The sequence below is a fragment of the Lepisosteus platostomus genome, chromosome 20, assembly GCF_059453375.1.
Source record: "Lepisosteus platostomus isolate fLepPlt1 chromosome 20, fLepPlt1.hap1, whole genome shotgun sequence".
Taxonomy (NCBI): Eukaryota; Metazoa; Chordata; class Actinopteri; order Semionotiformes; family Lepisosteidae; genus Lepisosteus; species Lepisosteus platostomus.
This window is the reverse complement of record NC_142630.1, coordinates 17,013,680-17,031,867: the sequence shown is the minus strand read 5'-3', so window position 1 is coordinate 17,031,867 and position 18,188 is coordinate 17,013,680. Positions and strand designations below refer to the sequence as shown.

Here is an 18,188-nt window from a genome sequence, read left to right as displayed (position 1 = left end):
CGTTTGCCTGAGGTGCAGCGATTTAATCATGCCAAAAGAGGAGGGGTGGGACTCTCTAGGCACCTCGCGGTTCGATTCGGTTTCGATTCAGGGTGCCAAAATGCAATTCCAAATCGATTCTTGATGCATCTCGATTTTTTTTTCTATACGTGATGATTTTTTTTTCTTACTGTGTGACTGCAGTAGGCAAGACACGGGCTGCCCTTCATCGGTGATGTAGTGCTCAGTAATAGTGATACAGGATTCTGTTGCAGTGAGCGTCCACGCATCACAGGTCACTGCCACTCTATTTGCTTTCTTCAATGATTCCAAAACCTGGAGTCATTGTAGAGCATTGGGATTGGTTGGTATCCAGCAGCCATATCACCCTGCAACTCACAACTGGCAACCCACTGAAGCTAAACAGGTGTGAGCCTGGTCAGTACCTGGATGGGAGACCTCCTGGGAAAAACTAAGGTTGCTGCTGGAAGAGGTGTTAGTGGGGCCAGCAGGGGGCGCTCACCCTGCAGTCCATGTGGGTCCTAATGCCCCAGTATAGTGACGGGGACACTATACTGTAAACAGGCGCCGTCCTTCGGGTGAGACGTAAAACCGAGGTCCTGACTCTTTGTGGTCAATAAAAATCCCAGGGCGTTTCTCGAAAAGAGTAGGGGTATAATCCCGGCGTCCTGGCCAAATTTCCCATTGGCCCTTACCAATCATGGCTTCCTAATAATCCCCATCTATGAACTGGCTTCATTACTCTGCTCTCCTCCCCACTGAGAGCTGGTGTGTGGGGAGCGTTCTGGCGCACTATGGCTGCCGTCGCATCATCCAGGTGGGGGTACACACTGGTGGTGGTGGAGGGGAGTCCCCATTACCTGTAAAGCGCTTTGAGTGGAGTGTCCAGAAAAGCGCTACATAAGTGTAAGCTATTATTATTATTATTTCATTTTTACTAGCCCGGGCTTTCAACAATGGCGTAGGGGCGTAAATCTTTTGCGATAAAACGTGCTCCAGACCTGGTGATTTGCTTCACCCATTCCGAACTATGTGGAAGCTTCAACACTTGTTCGGGGGTTCTCTGTTCGGCAGCAACAAGAACAGGCCGTTTTTCCTCCGACTCCGGATGGAAACGTGAAATACGATTTCGCATGCTCGTTGTATTCCCGAAATATTTTATCTTGGTATGACACAGCTTGCACACACACTGCGGGGCTCTTATCCAGTTCAGTTTTACCTTTAACTTCATAAAATCCCAAATGTGCCCATACAGTGGCTTTCCAAGCAGAGGGTGCAGGCTGGAGTTTTAGTTTTAGCTTAGTTTAGTTCAGATGTAAGCATGGTGCACTTGTTAACCTACACAGTACATCTTTACGTTTCACCACACAATTAGTTTCCTCTTAAGCCCAGAAAACTAACCATTATTATTTTCTCTATTTGTCCTTTACTTTACCTTGTATTGTTGTTATCTGAAATGTTTAGTACCATGCATATTAAAAAAAAAATTAAGAAATTGATTATGGAGTTTTGTGCATTGATGCAGAATGCATTCCCCCCCCACCCCTACAACAGTGGTTGACAAAAAAGGAACTGTGCCCATGGCTATCATACTTCAGGGTCTTTCAGAAATAAATAAGGGCCTTTGGTTGCGGTACTGCAGGGAAATTCCAACTGAAGTGTGAATGCAGAGCGGCTGGTGATGTCATCGTGGATATAGCTATCGTTTTTTAGAGGATTTTTCTGGTCTACAGAGATCTGCACTGAGTACTGACATACAGAAGACATGATGGATGGATTAAGACCCTTATTCATTTATTCCTTTTTTTAAGTGTATAATGTTAGCATGCCCAAAGGGGTCGGGCAGCCAGTTGACCTTGGACCCCTAGAGGTTTTTTCTCTCCTTACTAATGAGTTTTTGGTTCCTCTCCTCCATTGCCTTCTGGTCTTTTCTGTTCCGTATTCACAACATGTATGGTCACATGCTTTGTTAAGCGCCTTGGGGCAACCTTGTTGTGAAAGGCGCTCTATAAAAATCAATTAAAATGAATTGATGTGTCGCCAGGCTGCGGCGGGTGGATATTGAGTGGCCGCTGTGCGGTGGAGGGTGGCTGGATATTGCATTCGGCTTCCTTCCAGTGTAGCTGCACAGCTGGAGCATAACCCAGGAAGAGCTGTGGTGATTTCACGACAGCGGGGCCTGAAACACAAGGGCCTCCTTGCTCAGTTCGCTGGGAAAAAAACGAAGCCGCTGGGCGAGGTTACTGCCCGACCGGGGCGGGGTGTTGTGTCCGGTGAGCCCGGCGCCGTGGGGGGACGTCAGAGGCCGGAGCTCGAGGGGAGAGACGGAGCGCCTGGTTTTGCTTCTGCATCGACCGTTCCATGCATGGCGTTTGTGTCCCAAGCAAGGTGCCCCGCGTTCTGAACGTTGCTCCCACGCTGTGCGAACAGGGTATTCTGAATAAATCAGACTGCACCCTCGCTCTGTTTGTTTTCCGACAGCTTTTCTCACCTGTTGTGTGTCTGAGTGCGGAGTCCCATTATTTGCACTCTGAATCCTGCAGCTCTGTGCGAACTTGTCCAGGCCCTCCTGTCTTGATTGTTTTGCTGTCTGGACACGGTGTCTGCTCCCTGTATGCCAACAGAAAAGAAGCATTATTCCTTCCCAGGCAATTAGTTTGTGTTCTCGAAGACGCCTACTGGGGTACCACGCAAATTATCTGCGTTCTGTAAAAAGGAGCACAATCTAAACATTGTGATTGAGCATGCATGGTTTTAACTTCTTGCTTGTTTTTTTTAAAGACAGCAGTTTAAGTAGTGGCATTATGTGTAGTGTAAGCGGCATGGATCCTCCAGTACCTTCACTTGTAAGACTCCCTTTTTGCAAAAACACAAGTGGAATTTTTGGAGGCCGGAATCAAAGGCTCTCGTTAAATAGAGTTCTAGTATAAACCCCCCCCCACCCAGCCCCACCCAGCCTGCTGCAGCACAGTGATCTCTTCTCTCTTCGCGCTGTGGTTCTCCACAGACGCTCCTCGAGCCAGCGCGGCCCGGGCCGAGCGAGGCAGGCCCCGGTCCAGGGCAGCCATCCAGCAGCCGAAACTCTATCCCACTCTCCCCCCGCTGTCCTCTGTGCTCTCCGGCACCCCCCCCCCCCCAGCCTGTGGGTGCTGGCACGCTGCCCATGTGAACGGGGCATGGCGCAGAGTGGGCAGCGGGGCCGCGCCTCTCTTGGGGTGTTTGTCTAGCGAGGGCCGCCGCCAGGAGGGGGCTCGGGGACAGGGGCTCAGCCAGCCGCGCCAGGAGAAGACAGCACAGTTGTGCAACACAGTGGAGACAACAATCGCACCCCGGCTTCAGGGAGATTTCACATCCCACTTGGTGTCAGATTCCATGTAAAAAATAAAACCAGGATCCGATTTCTCTATAGACATCCATTGACAGGATTTTATCTCTAGTGCTTTATAATATGCGTGGAGATCTTTAAAAACTAAGCAAGTGCCAATGAAACAGCCTGTATTCTAATGGGAAACTCTGCTTGTGTTGGTGTGGACTGTTAGAGGGGCAGCAGGTACGATCAGCTGTACAGCATTCTGATACACCAAGGTTGAGAGGTCTGACACTGTGTTCTGTGTAGGAATCTACTGGAATAGCTCCAAGCAGGCCAAGAAACTGCGTTTATATAGAACTTACACTGAAACAACTCTCAAGAGAAACCGGCTAGAATATTTCTATATAGATGGTTTTCTCATATGTCTGCGCTGCTGGCTCTTTCCCAACAAAAACTGTGCATTTAGTTTGATGGAGTTATAAATGTACCTACTGGCCCAAACCCCAAAAAGGCTTAATTTGTTATTAATGGCTGAAGGGACTATAAACGATGTGTTTGGAAGGGTGAAATTATATACATATTGAATTGTGGAAAGCAAAAATTAATATTTAGAGAAAAATGAATACATTTTAGAGAATCCTTATTAATTATTTTTCAGCTGGTGCAAGGAACTCAATATCTTGATTTTGTTTTTAGGCCTACTGGATTTTCAGTGCAGGCGTTTCTTATCTTGTGTTTATGTAGCGATTTTCTTGCGGCACGCAGTGGTTTTGAATGAGGCTTACTGTGCTGTCAGTTTTTGATAGCTCAAGGCATGTGCCTTTCTGTTTGAGTTGGTGCCTTAAATACCTGGCATGCTCTGGGCTGAGGTTCGGAACAACTCTGCTTGTTTCACTTGCGGGAAGAGAAGGATCACAGCTTCGAGATTCCCTGCAGAGGGAGATGCTGTGTCCTACGGCTCTCAGGACTGCGAGATGCACGGGGAGCAGATTCTCCGGCCTGTTAGGAGGTGGAATCGGGCTGCTCCTGTCTGCCTGTTATAGGGTTGTGTCCCTCTTTCTGGTCACCCCCAGTTCTTCTTCGTCATTGTGTGGCTCCTGCTGAAACTCATTTGCCTACTTTGCCTGAGAAGAGAGTTGGAATCGGTGTGTGTTCACTCTCTGGAGCTCCTGGGGTGCTCTGTGTGTGTGTGTTCACTCTCTGGAGCTCCTGGAGAGCTCTGTGTGTGTGTGTGTGTTCACTCTCTGGAGCTCCTGGGGTGCTCTGTGTGTGTGTGTGTGTTCACTCTCTGGAGCTCCTGGAGAGCTCTGTGTGTGAGTGTGCGTATTCACTCTCTGGAGCTCCTGGAGAGCTCTGTGTGTGTGTGTTCACTCTCTGGAGCTCCTGGAGAGCTCTGTGTGTGAGTGTGTGTTCACTCTCTGGAGCTCCTGGAGAGCTCTGTGTGTGAGTGTGTGTGTTCACTCTCTGGAGCTCCTGGAGAGCTCTGTGTGTGAGTGTGCGTGTTCACTCTCTGGAGCTCCTGGAGAGCTCTGTGTGTGAGTGTGCGTGTTCACTCTCTGGAGCTCCTGGAGAGCTCTGTGTGTGTGTGTTCACTCTCTGGAGCTCCTGGAGAGCTCTTTGTGTGTGTGTGTGTGTGTGTGTGTGTGTGTTCACTCTCTGGAGCTCCTGGAGAGCTCTGTGTGTGTGTGTGTGTGTGTGTGTGTGTGTGTTCACTCTCTGGAGCTCCTGGAGAGCTCTGTGTGTGAGTGTGTGTTCACTCTCTGGAGCTCCTGGAGAGCTCTGTGTGTGAGTGTGTGTTCACTCTCTGGAGCTCCTGTAGAGCTCTGTGTGTGTGTGTGTTCACTTTCTGGAGCTCCTGGAGAGCTCCGTGTGTGTGTGTGTGTTCACTCTCTGGAGCTCCTGGAGAGCTCCGTGTGTGAGTGTGTGTTCACTCTCTGGAGCTCCTGGAGAGCTCTGTGTGTGAGTGTGTGTGTCCACTCTCTGGAGCTCCTGGACAGCTCTGTGTGTGAGTGTGCGTGTTCACTCTCTGGAGCTCCTGGAGAGCTCTGTGTGTGAGTGTGCGTGTTCACTCTCTGGAGCTCCTGGAGAACTCTGTGTGTGAGTGTGCGTGTTCACTCTCTGGAGCTCCTGGAGAGCTCTGTGTGTGAGTGTGCGTGTTCACTCTCTGGAGCTCCTGGAGAGCTCTGTGTGTGTTCACTGCCCGTCTTCCTCACCAGGGAGCGCAGCTGCCTGTGGGCAGTGGTCCTGGGTCACATTCCTGTGCCTCGCAGCTTCGATACTGATGTGGCTTCCGGCCAGATGGATGCACACACAATCTCAGAAGGATCCGGTCTTTCCTGGGACGTGTGGGATAGCACTGCATGTGCAAAACAGTGCGCAGAGCCTGTGGTGCCCAAGTCTATATTTTATCAAGGAGTCCTGGGCCGCAAGAGAGAGACACGAGAACTGCAGGAAGCTCTGATCAGAGATTTTGGATGTATAAACATGTCAGTCTTTAGTCTTTAAATAGCAAAACAGTGCTGTAAAAATATGATCATAATTAAGTGTATTTAAGAAGTAGGTCTTTACTTGGCGCCATAAATGGTTTCCTCATTTCCATTTGGAGATGGTTTCCAACAGCTTGCTTGTGATGATTTTTTTTTTATAATGGGAGACATCTGTTTGAAAGTACAGACCCCAGATTGTGCCCACTTATATATGGAAGAGGTTCGTCTTTCATGCTAATTGCAGCGTGAGGGCAGAGACGCCAGCCGTTCGGAGCCCACCCCCCAGACAGGGGTGGTCTTGGGTACCGCGTGTAACCGAGATCTGCACATTCACGGCAGCTGATGTCAATCAAGTGACTCAGCTTGCAGTCTTGCGCTTTGGCCTTGATGTGCTAGCGTTCCCCACTCCCGGCCCTGTGCTTGGGTGAGCCTGATGCCCATTTTTGTTCTGTTGGATTTTCAGTGGGTTCCTGCCTGGGGGGTTACTCGAGGTATCGTCTGCAGTTATTCTGCTTGGCGTTTCTGAATTTGTTCTTAAAGGCGCATTCTTCTTGTAGATGAAAATATTTGAAAAATATGAAGTGATGAAGAGGGTGGCTGGCCACTGTGAACCCGCGTGAGGCCGAGACCCTGGTGGGGACTCTGGCGTCTGTTGTCCAGTGTCCAGTGTCCAGTGTGCAGTGTCTGGAGATGCGGGACTCTGAAGCTAGGTGTGCAGGCAGAGTGGTCTAGGTGCTGTCCAGCTGGAAGAACTCTTTCAAAATATGCATCTGTGCCATGTTTGTCTGTATGTAAGTGTGGATATCTATGCAAAATTCAGGAAATCAAAGGAGTGTTTCATGTAAATCATTTATTATAAAACATTGGCTTAGTAGTGTGGACTGGGTTCTCATTATAGTGTTTTTTTTTTTGTCTACAGTCAAGTACCTTTTTAATGTGTTTTGTACAGTTGTCTGCCAAATACACCAGGTGGTACTTGTGCATGTACTATGCCATGGTATACGAGCATGTGCTCTTGTGTTTCTCCCAGGCTGGACCATGGGGGGTGTCATGTTAACCAGAGCACAACAAGGGCTGATGAATCATAGACCATTAATTGAGAGGTCCCCTCCCTGTCTCCATAATCTTTGGCAGGTCTCTGTGCCCTCCTCCAATTGCAGCACTTTTATCAGACTGATCCTCCAAGAGCAGCTATGCCCGTGGGCGCCAGTCCTTGCAGTGGGCCGCTGCCAGTGACCGGGCGACCCACAGAGTGAGCAACCCTGGCCACCTTCGCATCTGCTCTGCCTGACGCCACTCTCGTTAGCTCTGCCCTGCCCTGTGATTTATGCTTTTTGTCGGCCATTTTCTCTGCCGGCGCTGCAGTGGTGTGAGTCTCTTGGCCAGGCTGTCATAGTAACTGAGAGTTAGTTATCAGCTGGGACTTTGCTTCATTTCATTTCTGAGTCCATTTTAATTAGGTTGTTGTTAATACAGTTGGATGCACTTATCCAAGACAAGTACGGTGGATACAAATCTAATCAGTCAGGCCACTTGTATCGGTACAGCCCACCTTCCTTTTCAATAAACCAACAAATCATTGATTTACTCTATTGGGTACGGTACGGTAAACCCTCGTTTAACAGACTAATAGAGGGGAAGGGGTGTTCCTAATATCTGTTAAATCACTATTGATGTTTTTCAGCCCCAAAACACACTATGACATGAGAAACAGAATTTCATAATTACATAACATATATAACATTACATAATTATATATACTACATGCAGGCCTCTGGACCTTTTGACTTTAACAATTGCAATCAATGAAGTCATTGAAAATAGCTCCTGTGTCTTTTTTATCAGAGATATACAAGCTGTTTAGTTAATGTGATGTAAATATACTGTATAAAATTTACTAAATCATATGGAACACAAACAGCACCCATTTTAAGCAGCTGACCTACCCCTATTGGGTACCATTGATAGTCCTGAATTGTAAACTATGTAGTAGTAAATTTTTCGTTGTTTTATTATTTGTCCATGTTACAGAGCTTTTTTTTAACTTATTGTTAGCATTTTAAAACATGTTAAAATGAATGTATTTTTTTAATGTGTTAACTCCTATGAAACACAGACTCCTGTCGTAAGCAGCTCACCCACCACTGTGCCGTTAGCCCTGTACTTTGCCCGTTATTACGGGGAAAGTCCGGTACTTCTGAGTGCTTCATAGCCGAAATTCCCCTTCGGCGGGTTTTTTCTGTTAGAACCGGTTACCCGTTGAGGTGACGTCTGTTAAACTGGGGGTTCGCTGTGTTTTTGGTTTGTAAGTGGGCTGGACTTCAGCGCTGCGCCCCGACCCTCACGAGCCTGTGTCTGTGTGCCGCAGGTGTACCTGAAGGCCCCCATGATCCTGAACGGCGTGTGTGTCATCTGGAGGGGCTGGATCGACCTGCAGCGTCTGGATGGGATGGGCTGTCTGGAGTTCGACGAGGAGAGGGCTCAGGTACTGCCTTTCTGCTCCTCCTCTCGGGCTCAATTCCCAGCGGCATCTGCCGGCAGGTTGGAAAGGGCCGCCGGGTCGTCCAAGACATACCTGGGCACTGTATCCAGTATCCAGAGCGCGGACATGGCCGATCATCGCTACGGACCTTAGCTGTCTCAGCATCATGATGATGATCTGAGGAGGGAGACCTGCAGGCTTTTCCTTCGGATTGTTAAGGCATGACTTCATCTCTTAATACGCCTGCAGCCCCTGTGTATTGCACTCTGTCAGTCAGGGGGCTCCAAGCGCCCTTAATAAAGTGATCTTCTATGGACACTATAGCCAAAAGCCACTTTCTGCACCGCCGAGTCCTGATCTGTAGGTTGGAGATCGGGATGCGGTAGCGCTGTGTTTATCAGTAGCGGTCAGTTCACTGCATCCCTCTGCCCGTGTGTCCATGCAGCAAGAGGACGCCCTGGCCCAGCAGGCCTTCGAGGAGGCGCGGAGGAGGACCCGGGACTTCGAGGACAGGGACCGCTCTCACCGAGAGGACATGGAGGTGAGGGGGGGGGGGCGTTAGTCAGCCATGCTCAAACGATCCACCTCTTTAATCTCCCCAACAAAGTGGAGCTTCCAGTTTCTTCCAAGCCAGGCTAGCTGACTAGCAGGTATATCTGTGGGCATGCTGTGTCTGGTGCTTGGTGTTTCTGATCCATGGTCCTAAAGCTGCTCATTTCTAGAGCATGTTTTACAAATGTGATAAGGCCTTTCAGTCCAGGTTGCAGTAGTCTCATTGCTCATTGATCAGAGGGTCTTTACCAGTGTTTTCCTGAAGAGTTCATGAGCCTGAGCGTGGAATGACATTCTCTCAGAGACCAGGCTGGCTCTGTGGTCTCTTGTGAGGAACTCTTACACAAGTTCCTTTTTGATCTCTTTATCATGTAATGTATCAAGAGCTTTTACCCCACTTGGAATCTCACTTGTTTCCTGCGGCTGACAGGGTGACCTTTGACGCTCTGCTTTCAAGGCAGGGCATTGTTTCTTAGCGTGTCCTGAGTGATTTGCCATGACAGTGAGTGTGGGAATTGCAGAGAGCTCCATTCTGGTAGCAACAGGCTGTGCCCAGCTAGGCCGGCTCAGTGTAGCTCAGGGGCACAGAGTTGTGTTCTGTAGTCACTAAACAACAGGTTTTTGGACCCTCTCAGAGCAAAATTCTGGACCTCTTGATAGAATTCCAGGACCATGGCTGGACACTTTGAGACCTGACCCTATTATCCAGCTCAGAAACTGGAGTTGCTTCAAAGACGTCTCTCAGACACTGGAGATGCTAGTTTCGCCTGCCAGTAAACATAAAAGCAAGCTCATCTTGGATTACAGGACAATCCTTGCGCATTGCGATCCTGTGTTTTTGATTAAAGTAAAACGTGTGAGGTTTTGTGTTTGGGGGGGGGGGTGTTCATTCTCTCTCAGCCAGTCAGTGGATACCCTTCTCCTCCACATTTGCGTACACTTCCGAAACAGCAGGAATAGGGAATATCATGGAAGACTGATCAAGGACGAGGGGTTCCAGGCTTTCGGGGGGGCCGGGGGGCTCAGCGGATGTCCCAGCAGTGAGCTGCAGGACAGCTGTGTCGAATCAGATCCCCTTCCTGTGCGCCGCCGCAGCCAGGGGGAGGGGCAGAGCCACGCAGGACGGACGGTCTCTGCCTCGGCCTCTCGCCCAGCGGCCGGGGAAGGGAGCCATCCTCCTGGGCGCCTCTAATAGAGACCAGACCCGGCTGCGCCCCGCCCCTCGCCCCCCGGGGAGCAGGCTGCAAGGCCTGCTGGGAACCAGCCGCCCCAGCCTGGCAACACATGACAGTCTCTCCTTCTGTTGAAGCCAGAAACCTTTCTGAATTCATTTTTCGAAACCTCACCATTGCCTTTTGCGACAAATTGCAGCATTTTAGACCTATGAGCTACAGGCGTTTTTATTTTTTAATAGGGATTGGGTGTTTGGGAATAACGCTGACAGCACAAAGAGTTTCGGTCACCGTAACACCAGATCCTTCTGCTGTTGTAAGAAGGAGAATGTTCAACAGTCACATGGTCTTCTTGAACCTATAATTTGTTTTTCCGAAAGGGAACGTAAAATCGTTATTACTGCTTTTGATTTTTAACTGATTTTCCTCCTCGCACTTTGGAGATGCAGTAAAAACTGCAGGCCTGTGAGATGCAGAAGGAAGCAGCACTGTGGACTCCAGAGACATGGTGCCTCCTAATTCGTACCGAGAGCCAAGAGCCCTGCTCTCTCCCGTCTCGGTCTGATTGTGATCCTGAGAGAGATTTAGCAAAGATTCTGGCCTTTCAGTCAGTTCAAGGAGGTATCCTGGGGAAGTTAAATAGTTTTCCTTTTAAGGAAAGTCAACATTTATCAATTTGTATGACTGGAGATGTAAAACAAGACACAAATTCTACAGCTGAGCCATTTTAGAATTATTAGAAGCAGCATGGTCTATAAATCAGATTAGTGAGAGAAATATGCGCTCAGAGTGAAAGTATTAATATATAATTAGTATTGATCTTTTTGATTAGGCTTACCCATCTGTCAGGCCCAATCTAACCTCTATTGACTGGAGATACGCCACTCCACTCTCCACAATCAATACTGCGCTCCTGTCCACTCTGGCAGAATGTAAATTAATCGTGTCTGGCCTCTGTCCTGTCAGGTGCGTCTGCAGCAGTGCTGTGAGTTACTGGCCTGTCAGGTGTGTCTGCAGCAGTGCTGTGAGTTACTGGCTTCTGGCCTGTCAGGTGTGTCTGCAGCAGTGCTGTGAGTTACTGGCCTCTGGCCTGTCAGGTGTGTCTGCAGCAGTGCTGTGAGTTACTGGCTTCTGGCCTGTCAGGTGTGTCTGCAGCAGTGCTGTGAGTTACTGGCCTCTGGCCTGTCAGGTGCGTCTGCAGCAGTGCTGTGAGTTACTGGCCTCTGGCCTGTCAGGTGTGTCTGCAGCAGTGCTGAGAGTTACTGGCCTCTGGCCTGTCAGGTGTGTCTGCAGCAGTGCTGTGAGTTACTGGCTTCTGGCCTGTCAGGTGCGTCTGCAGCAGTGCTGTGAGTTACTGGCTTCTGGCCTGTCAGGTGTGTCTGCAGCACTGCTGAGAGTTACTGGCCTCTGGCATGTCAGGTGTGTCTGCAGCAGTGCTGTGAGTTACTGGCCTGTCAGGTGTGTCTGCAGCAGTGCTGTGAGTTACTGGCCTGTCAGGTGCGTCTGCAGCAGTGCTGTGAGTTACTGGCCTGTCAGGTGCGTCTGCAGCAGTGCTGTGAGTTACTGGCTTCTGGCCTGTCAGGTGTGTCTGCAGCAGTGCTGTGAGTTACTGGCCTCTGGCCTGTCAGGTGTGTCTGCAGCAGTGCTGTGAGTTACTGGCTTCTGGCCTGTCAGGTGTGTCTGCAGCAGTGCTGTGAGTTACTGGCCTCTGGCCCGTCAGGTGTGTCTGCAGCAGTGCTGTGAGTTACTGGCCTCTGGCCTGTCAGGTGTGTCTGCAGCAGTGCTGTGAGTTACTGGCCTCTGGCCTGTCAGGTGTGTCTGCAGCAGTGCTGTGAGTTACTGGCCTCTGGCCTGTCAGGTGTGTCTGCAGCAGTGCTGTGAGTTACTGGCCTCTGGCCTGTCAGGTGTGTCTGCAGCAGTGCTGTGAGTTACTGGCCTCTGGCATGTCAGGTGTGTCTGCAGCAGTGCTGTGAGTTACTGGCCTCTGGCCTGTCAGGTGTGTCTGCAGCAGTGCTGTGAGTTACTGGCCTCTGGCATGTCAGGTGTGTCTGCAGCAGTGCTGTGAGTTACTGGCCTCTGGCCTGTCAGGTGCGTCTGCAGCAGTGCTGTGAGTTACTGGCCTCTGGCCTGTCAGGTGTGTCTGCAGCAGTGCTGTGAGTTACTGGCCTCTGGCCTGTCAGGTGTGTCTGCAGCAGTGCTGTGAGTTACTGGCCTCTGGCCTGTCAGGTGTGTCTGCAGCAGTGCTGTGAGTTACTGGCCTCTGGCCTGTCAGGTGTGTCTGCAGCAGTGCTGTGAGTTACTGGCTTCTGGCCTGTCAGGTGTGTCTGCAGCAGTGCTGTGAGTTACTGGCCTCTGGCCTGTCAGGTGTGTCTGCAGCAGTGCTGTGAGTTACTGGCCTCTGGCCCGTCAGGTGTGTCTGCAGCAGTGCTGTGAGTTACTGGCTTCTGGCCTGTCAGGTGCGTCTGCAGCAGTGCTGTGAGTTACTGGCCTCTGGCCTGTCAGGTGTGTCTGCAGCAGTGCTGTGAGTTACTGGCCTCTGGCCTGTCAGGTGTGTCTGCAGCAGTGCTGTGAGTTACTGGCCTCTGGCCTGTCAGGTGTGTCTGCACCAGTGCTGTGAGTTACTGGCCTCTGGCCTGTCAGGTGTGTCTGCAGCAGTGCTGTGAGTTACTGGCCTCTGGCCTGTCAGGTGTGTCTGCAGCAGTGCTGTGAGTTACTGGCCTCTGGCCTGTCAGGTGTGTCTGCAGCAGTGCTGTGAGTTACTGGCCTCTGGCCTGTCAGGTGTGTCTGCAGCAGTGCTGTGAGTTACTGGCCTCTGGCCTGTCAGGTGTGTCTGCAGCAGTGCTGTGAGTTACTGGCCTCTGGCCTGTCAGGTGCGTCTGCAGCACTGCTGTGAGTTACTGGCCTTTGTCCTACAGTACAGTGAAAGTGCAGGGAGTTACTGCTAGATCGGTTTTATCCGGCCGTGGTTTGGGAAGTTGGGACAGAGCTGGCAGCGCTGGGCACCCTTACGCTGGGATGATGATGATGGTCCATCTCAAACTGCAAATGTATTGACAGTGTTTTCTGCTCTGGAAAAGGAAATCCTGGCCATGCTCCACCCTGATTAGCGGTCTCTGAGGAGAAAGACTGGAGTGTAGATGTCACTGAGCTAAAGAGACCAGGAGGTGTCCATGTGACTCCACAGAGCCGGGGTCCCGAGACAGAGGGGCTGTGCTTCGTTCTCGCACAGCTGCAGCTGATTAACGGGGAATGTGGGAAACCTGTGTCTGGGCATCCCAGGTTGAGGATCTGGTTGTTTGTGTAGCAGAAGAGTGTGTGTGTGGAGACTACACACTGAGCTGTGTTTCTTCTGAATCCTCACCTGAACTGCTGAGGTCTGTCAGCTGCAACAGAGCTGTGAAAAGCCAGGTTACACACAGAGGAGTGCAGCAGCTGAGTGACTGCTGCTGGTATGCTCACTCCGCAGGAAAGAATCGTATGAAAGCCTGTGGCTGATAACACTGATCCCCAAACTTCCTTCGCATCCTGTCCACCAGAGAGCCGCCACTGGGTCCGAGCTACGAACAGACGTCTGCAGTTGCCATCTTTTTAAGTTTGTCGTGGGTGTTTAATTTTTTTTCTATATGAGCATTATTTCTGCATTTCTGATCTTTTTTTTTTGTAGTTCTGCCCCCCTGAACACCCACACATACATAAAACAGATTTTTTTTTTTAGCATCCCGCAGAAGCAGTTTTTTTTCTTCAGGGCTGTTGTGCCTTCTGCCGGTCAGTATGCTGTAGTGCAGCTATTTCAGTTCGTGTAGGGTAACCGTGACTCGCTCTCTCTGCACAGGCGCGGCGGCAGCAGGACCCCAGCCCCGGCTCCAACATGGGCGGCGGCGAAGACAGGACCTTGCGCTAAGCGCCCCCTGCTGTCCGGCTGTGAGAATGCAGGCGTTTCGGCCGGCTTTCAACTCGCCAGCGTCTGAGTGGAACAGGAGACCAAAGTCCAGGGGGCTGGAGGGGTGTTGCTGGTCCTTTGTCTGGCCGGGGGGGGGGGGGGAGGAAGGCTGGCTGAGACCTCTCCCCCAGGGGTTTGCACTATGTTTTAAGTTATATTACCCACCGTTTTTCTATCGTATGCATGGAGCTTGTAACACCTCTTCTGCAGGTTTTTTTAAAATTCTTTTGTTTCTTATGCAAGCTTATTATTTTAAGCATTATTTTAATAATGGCATTTGATTATTTTTTATTAACAGTTTGTGTGACAAGTCAGGATGTTTACTTTTTCTTTGTTTTATATATATATATGTAGGTCAAAAATTGTTCCTGGTTTATTGCGGGATTTCCGTGAAAAGAAAAAAAATCAGTTTTTAAAGAAAAAGGAAGAAAAATAACCTGCTGGTGAAGAACACTTCCTTGTTTTTTCTGAGTTTTTCACTTCTCGCGCTCTGTCTCCTTTTCCTGTCTGACTGAAGCGTGTGTGAAAATGCTTAAAGCAGAAACAGCAGTACAGATCCACATTAGTCACTGTAGCTCAGAGCATGCTCACTGCAAGACACGTTCACCCCCTTCTCCTTTCTGGAGAGGCCTCACTCGCTGTTCAACTGATCTGTCTTTAATCGCTCTGTGGAGTCAGTGTTCGTGCACACAGTGGCAGTGGATTTTTAAAAATAAAAAATGTTGCATTTCTGGCATTCCCAGCCCTGTTTAAAACTTTAAAGGATCAAGGATTTAGCACCAAGACCTATTGGATACATTTGAAAAATGCACAGTATTTGGAAAACTGTATACCGAATAATTAGAGCTGGAATTTGGAAACTAAACTGCTGAAAACAAAGGTATAGCTTTATTAAATGTAGGTCAGCTCCTGTCTCTCATGTTGGAGATCTGGGTTTATCTTTGCCAAACTCTCGCGAGGCATGGAGGAGAGAGTAAGGCTGACATTCAGGAACGGGAGATAACTGCTTATTCAGCTGGAATTACATTAAAGCCAAGCTGCACAGAGGCCACACCAGGAGGAAAACTGAGCAAGCTGAGCAGCTCTGTAAAGGTCCAAGCTCCCCCTCAGTAAAGTTGCCAGGGGTGCTAAGAGTCGAGTTGAGAGGGATCGGGTGAAAATGTCCAGCCTTCTTTGCCAACGGTTGCATTGTATCGTGTTTTGTGGCTTTTGCAAAGGCTTCCAATTTAAAATGTTATTTTGGAGTGAGGCCCTCGGAGATCGGCAGCAGGGGATGGTTTCTGTATTTTAAGGGAGGGGACTGTGATGTAATGTTGGAAGGAGCCACGAACGTGCCTGTGAGGGGGATGGGGGAGAGGGGGCGAGGGGGGGAGCGCAGGACCGGCGTGCAGGAGGAAAGGCAGGGGGAGATGGGTGGTGCGCCTGGGGAGTCCTCACCGTGCTTCTTTAGCACTGTTTTTACTTGCAGGGCTCTGACAGCAAAGACCCACAGGACTGGGTCTTGTTAGCAGCACAGCGCGTTTCTCTCGCTGCCTGTCCTTCTGTGTCTTTTTCTATGGATTTCAAACCATAATCTGGAAACGCCTGCTTCTTTTTTAAACGCCATTTAACAGACAGTCTGGGTCCGATTTATATTCAACCCACAAACCATACTGTTGTATTTTGCAATAGTGCTGTAGCATATATTATACACCAGAACTGTTAATGCAACCTACCTCCAGCTACTACCAAAAAGCGGATTTGGGTTTTATTATGTGGGTGTTTTTGCTGGTTGGTGTTTTTTTGTTGGAACGTGAAGAGCAGGCCTGGCTGAAGAGAGCCTGGGTTGACCTCTGACCTCTGACCTCTCCCATCAGTGTTGCTGACATGCCTGTGCTCTGCCCATGTCCTGTCTTAGTGCTGGCATTAAGATGAGGGTTCACTCCCTGCTGGTTAGCTTTCTTCTTTCCTTTTTTATTTTTTATTTACTTAATTCTGTTAAGTTATTGACACAAGTGGAGCCTTGTTTTCCATTCCTGGAATGAAGAAGTGGCAACTTGTTGTTTGTCCTTCAGGAGTTGCCTTAAGTGATGAAATTGCTTTTGCTGTCTTTTTTTGTTCTTGTTTTATTACATCTGAAGTGTTTAATGTTTGTTTTTCCTTTTTTCTTAATAAACTTGTATCAAACAGACATGACCTCTTGTTTGCTGTCATGTTATTCCTACTTAAGCTCAAATGGAAAGGTGCTGAGGCTTCTTCAGGGCAGAGTGGGTCAGAGCGCCCTGAAGCTGCCCGAGCAGGAAATTGGCAAGAGTGGTCCAGCGTTGCCAAATTGCCTCCGGCTCCTGGATGTCCGGAGCACCTCTGGTGGAGGTGACTTTGTTTTTGGAGGCTGTACCTACACCTGTGCTGGGCTTGTCCAAGCTCTGAGAAGCATCCAGGTGACAGCTGGGAGATCATGAGTCTCTCATGAAGCTTTTGATGACCCTTCACATGTAGGAAGTACTTGGAGAAAAAGCAAACAAAAGCCTGGATATGTGTGTCTGACTGACAGAGGTGATCCCAAAAACCCCACAGATCACACACCGTCAGGTACAGAAGCCTTAACCCTGGGGCCTTGCAATGTGGACGGAGAGTCACCTGGCATTGCTGAACTCAATGGACAGGATCCTCCAAGTCTCCATTGACATTAGAGACACCTACAGCACTGGGACCTGTCAATTACTGCATAATTACAGGCTCTGTTGTCCCAGGGGTACTTAATTGCCCTCTGCAATGGGGTGAGATTTATTCGACTGTTCCATTCACTACTTGAACTTGACCTTTATTGCCATATATAACTGGTACATGTACTGGTACGATGGAATTCTTACTTACAGAAAGTAAGATTGTTAAAAAAAGTGTAAAACACAAGGTGCAGACAGTGCATAAAGACAATCTACAAACAAACAGTAGACATTGTACAAGTAAACAGTTTGAATGTAAACAATGCAGACATGTAAACAATGACTACAGATGTGCAATAAATAAAATTACAATGAGGTAGATGGTGTAGGTGTGGTCCGAGGGGCATGGCCAAATGTGTTCGCCAATCGCACTGCTTGTGGGTAGAAGCTATTGAGGAATCTGGTGGTAAGTGTCCGTATGCTCTTATAGCTCTTGCCTGAGGGCAGTGGGGTGAAGAGCTCATGCACCATGGGTGGTGACTGTCCTCTGTGATGGCCAGAATTCTACCACAGTAGCGGTCCACATAGAGCTGTTTAATCTCGGTGAGACCACAGCCAATGATCTTCTGGGACACATTCATCGTTCTCTGCAGTGCCTTTCTCTCTCGAGAAGAGGTGTTGCCGTACCACACGGTGATCCCTTTGGTGAGGACGCTCTCGATGGTGCAGCGGTAGAAATTCACCGGCATCCCCCATCGCTTGAGGCACCTAAGGAAATAGAGGTGCTGCTGAGCCTTCTTCAAGATAATGTCCGTGTTCACAGTCCAGGTTAGGTCATTAGAAATGTGAATTCCCAAAAACCTAAAGCTGGTGACTGTTTCCACTTCTGTTCCATCAATACTGAGTGGGCTGCGAGTGTGTGGCCTGTGTTTCCGAAAGTCTACTATTAGTTCCTTTGTTTTACTCACATTCAAGTCCAGGTTAGTGCTCTGACACCACCTCAGCAGCTGTAAGACTTCACTATAAGATAGCTCTCCAAATATAGATATTAAAATGCTTTAGTAGTGATTAATGTGAGGCATTTAACATAGTTCCCTGTTGATAAACAATCATGCTCATTTCTGCTCTAAAATCCTTTTATACTGGCTGTCTATAGAGACTGAAGAAAAGCTATTTAATTACCTATTTAAAAACAGAACACGTGTACTGTAATGTATAATGTAATTATTTTACAGTACCATGTGTTGTAATAAATGTAATTTGTAAAAGATCAATATTACCATGATAACTAATAAATATATCCATAAAAAAATCACTTTAAAGACAGTTGCATCTCCTTCTTTTAACAGAGTCCTTCACATAGGGGAGAAAATTGACTCCTTAAAATTAAATAAAATGTTAAGCAGTCCTCATTTTAGGGAGAAGGGCAAGATTTATTTTCTCGTGACTGCACAAAAATCACAGGTTTTACGTCCTTAAGCTAAGCAACAATCGGGGTGGGCACTTTCCAAGAACAGCGGCATAACCAGCAGTGAGTACCAACTCTTATCTCAAGAGGTCGAACAGATGCGGGAGTCTCCGCACCGCACGCATCCTGACCC

At 48.9% G+C, this 18,188-nt stretch overlaps 1 protein-coding gene and 1 long non-coding RNA gene across 2 annotated transcripts in view; one reads left to right on the top strand and one right to left on the bottom strand.

Annotated features, from left to right (window-relative positions):
• The window catches only part of cbfb (core-binding factor subunit beta), a 30,033-nt gene extending 13,921 nt beyond the window's left edge, over positions 1–16,112 (top strand). Inside the window, exons 4-6 of the mRNA XM_088613675.1 lie at positions 8,165–8,281; positions 8,724–8,819; positions 13,835–16,112. Coding sequence (XP_088469801.1) covers positions 8,165–8,281; positions 8,724–8,819; positions 13,835–13,903 — 282 coding nt within the window. The 3' untranslated portion in view covers positions 13,904–16,112. The remainder of the gene's footprint in view (positions 1–8,164; positions 8,282–8,723; positions 8,820–13,834) is intronic.
• Positions 16,113–16,729: 617 nt separating this feature from the next.
• LOC148644673 (uncharacterized) lies at positions 16,730–18,183 on the bottom strand. The gene is made up of 2 exons (XR_015928757.1): positions 18,131–18,183; positions 16,730–17,355 (listed from the first exon to the last, which is right to left on the bottom strand). It is a non-coding gene; the product is annotated as an uncharacterized LOC148644673 (long non-coding RNA).
• Between the last annotated feature and the right edge of the window lie 5 nt (positions 18,184–18,188).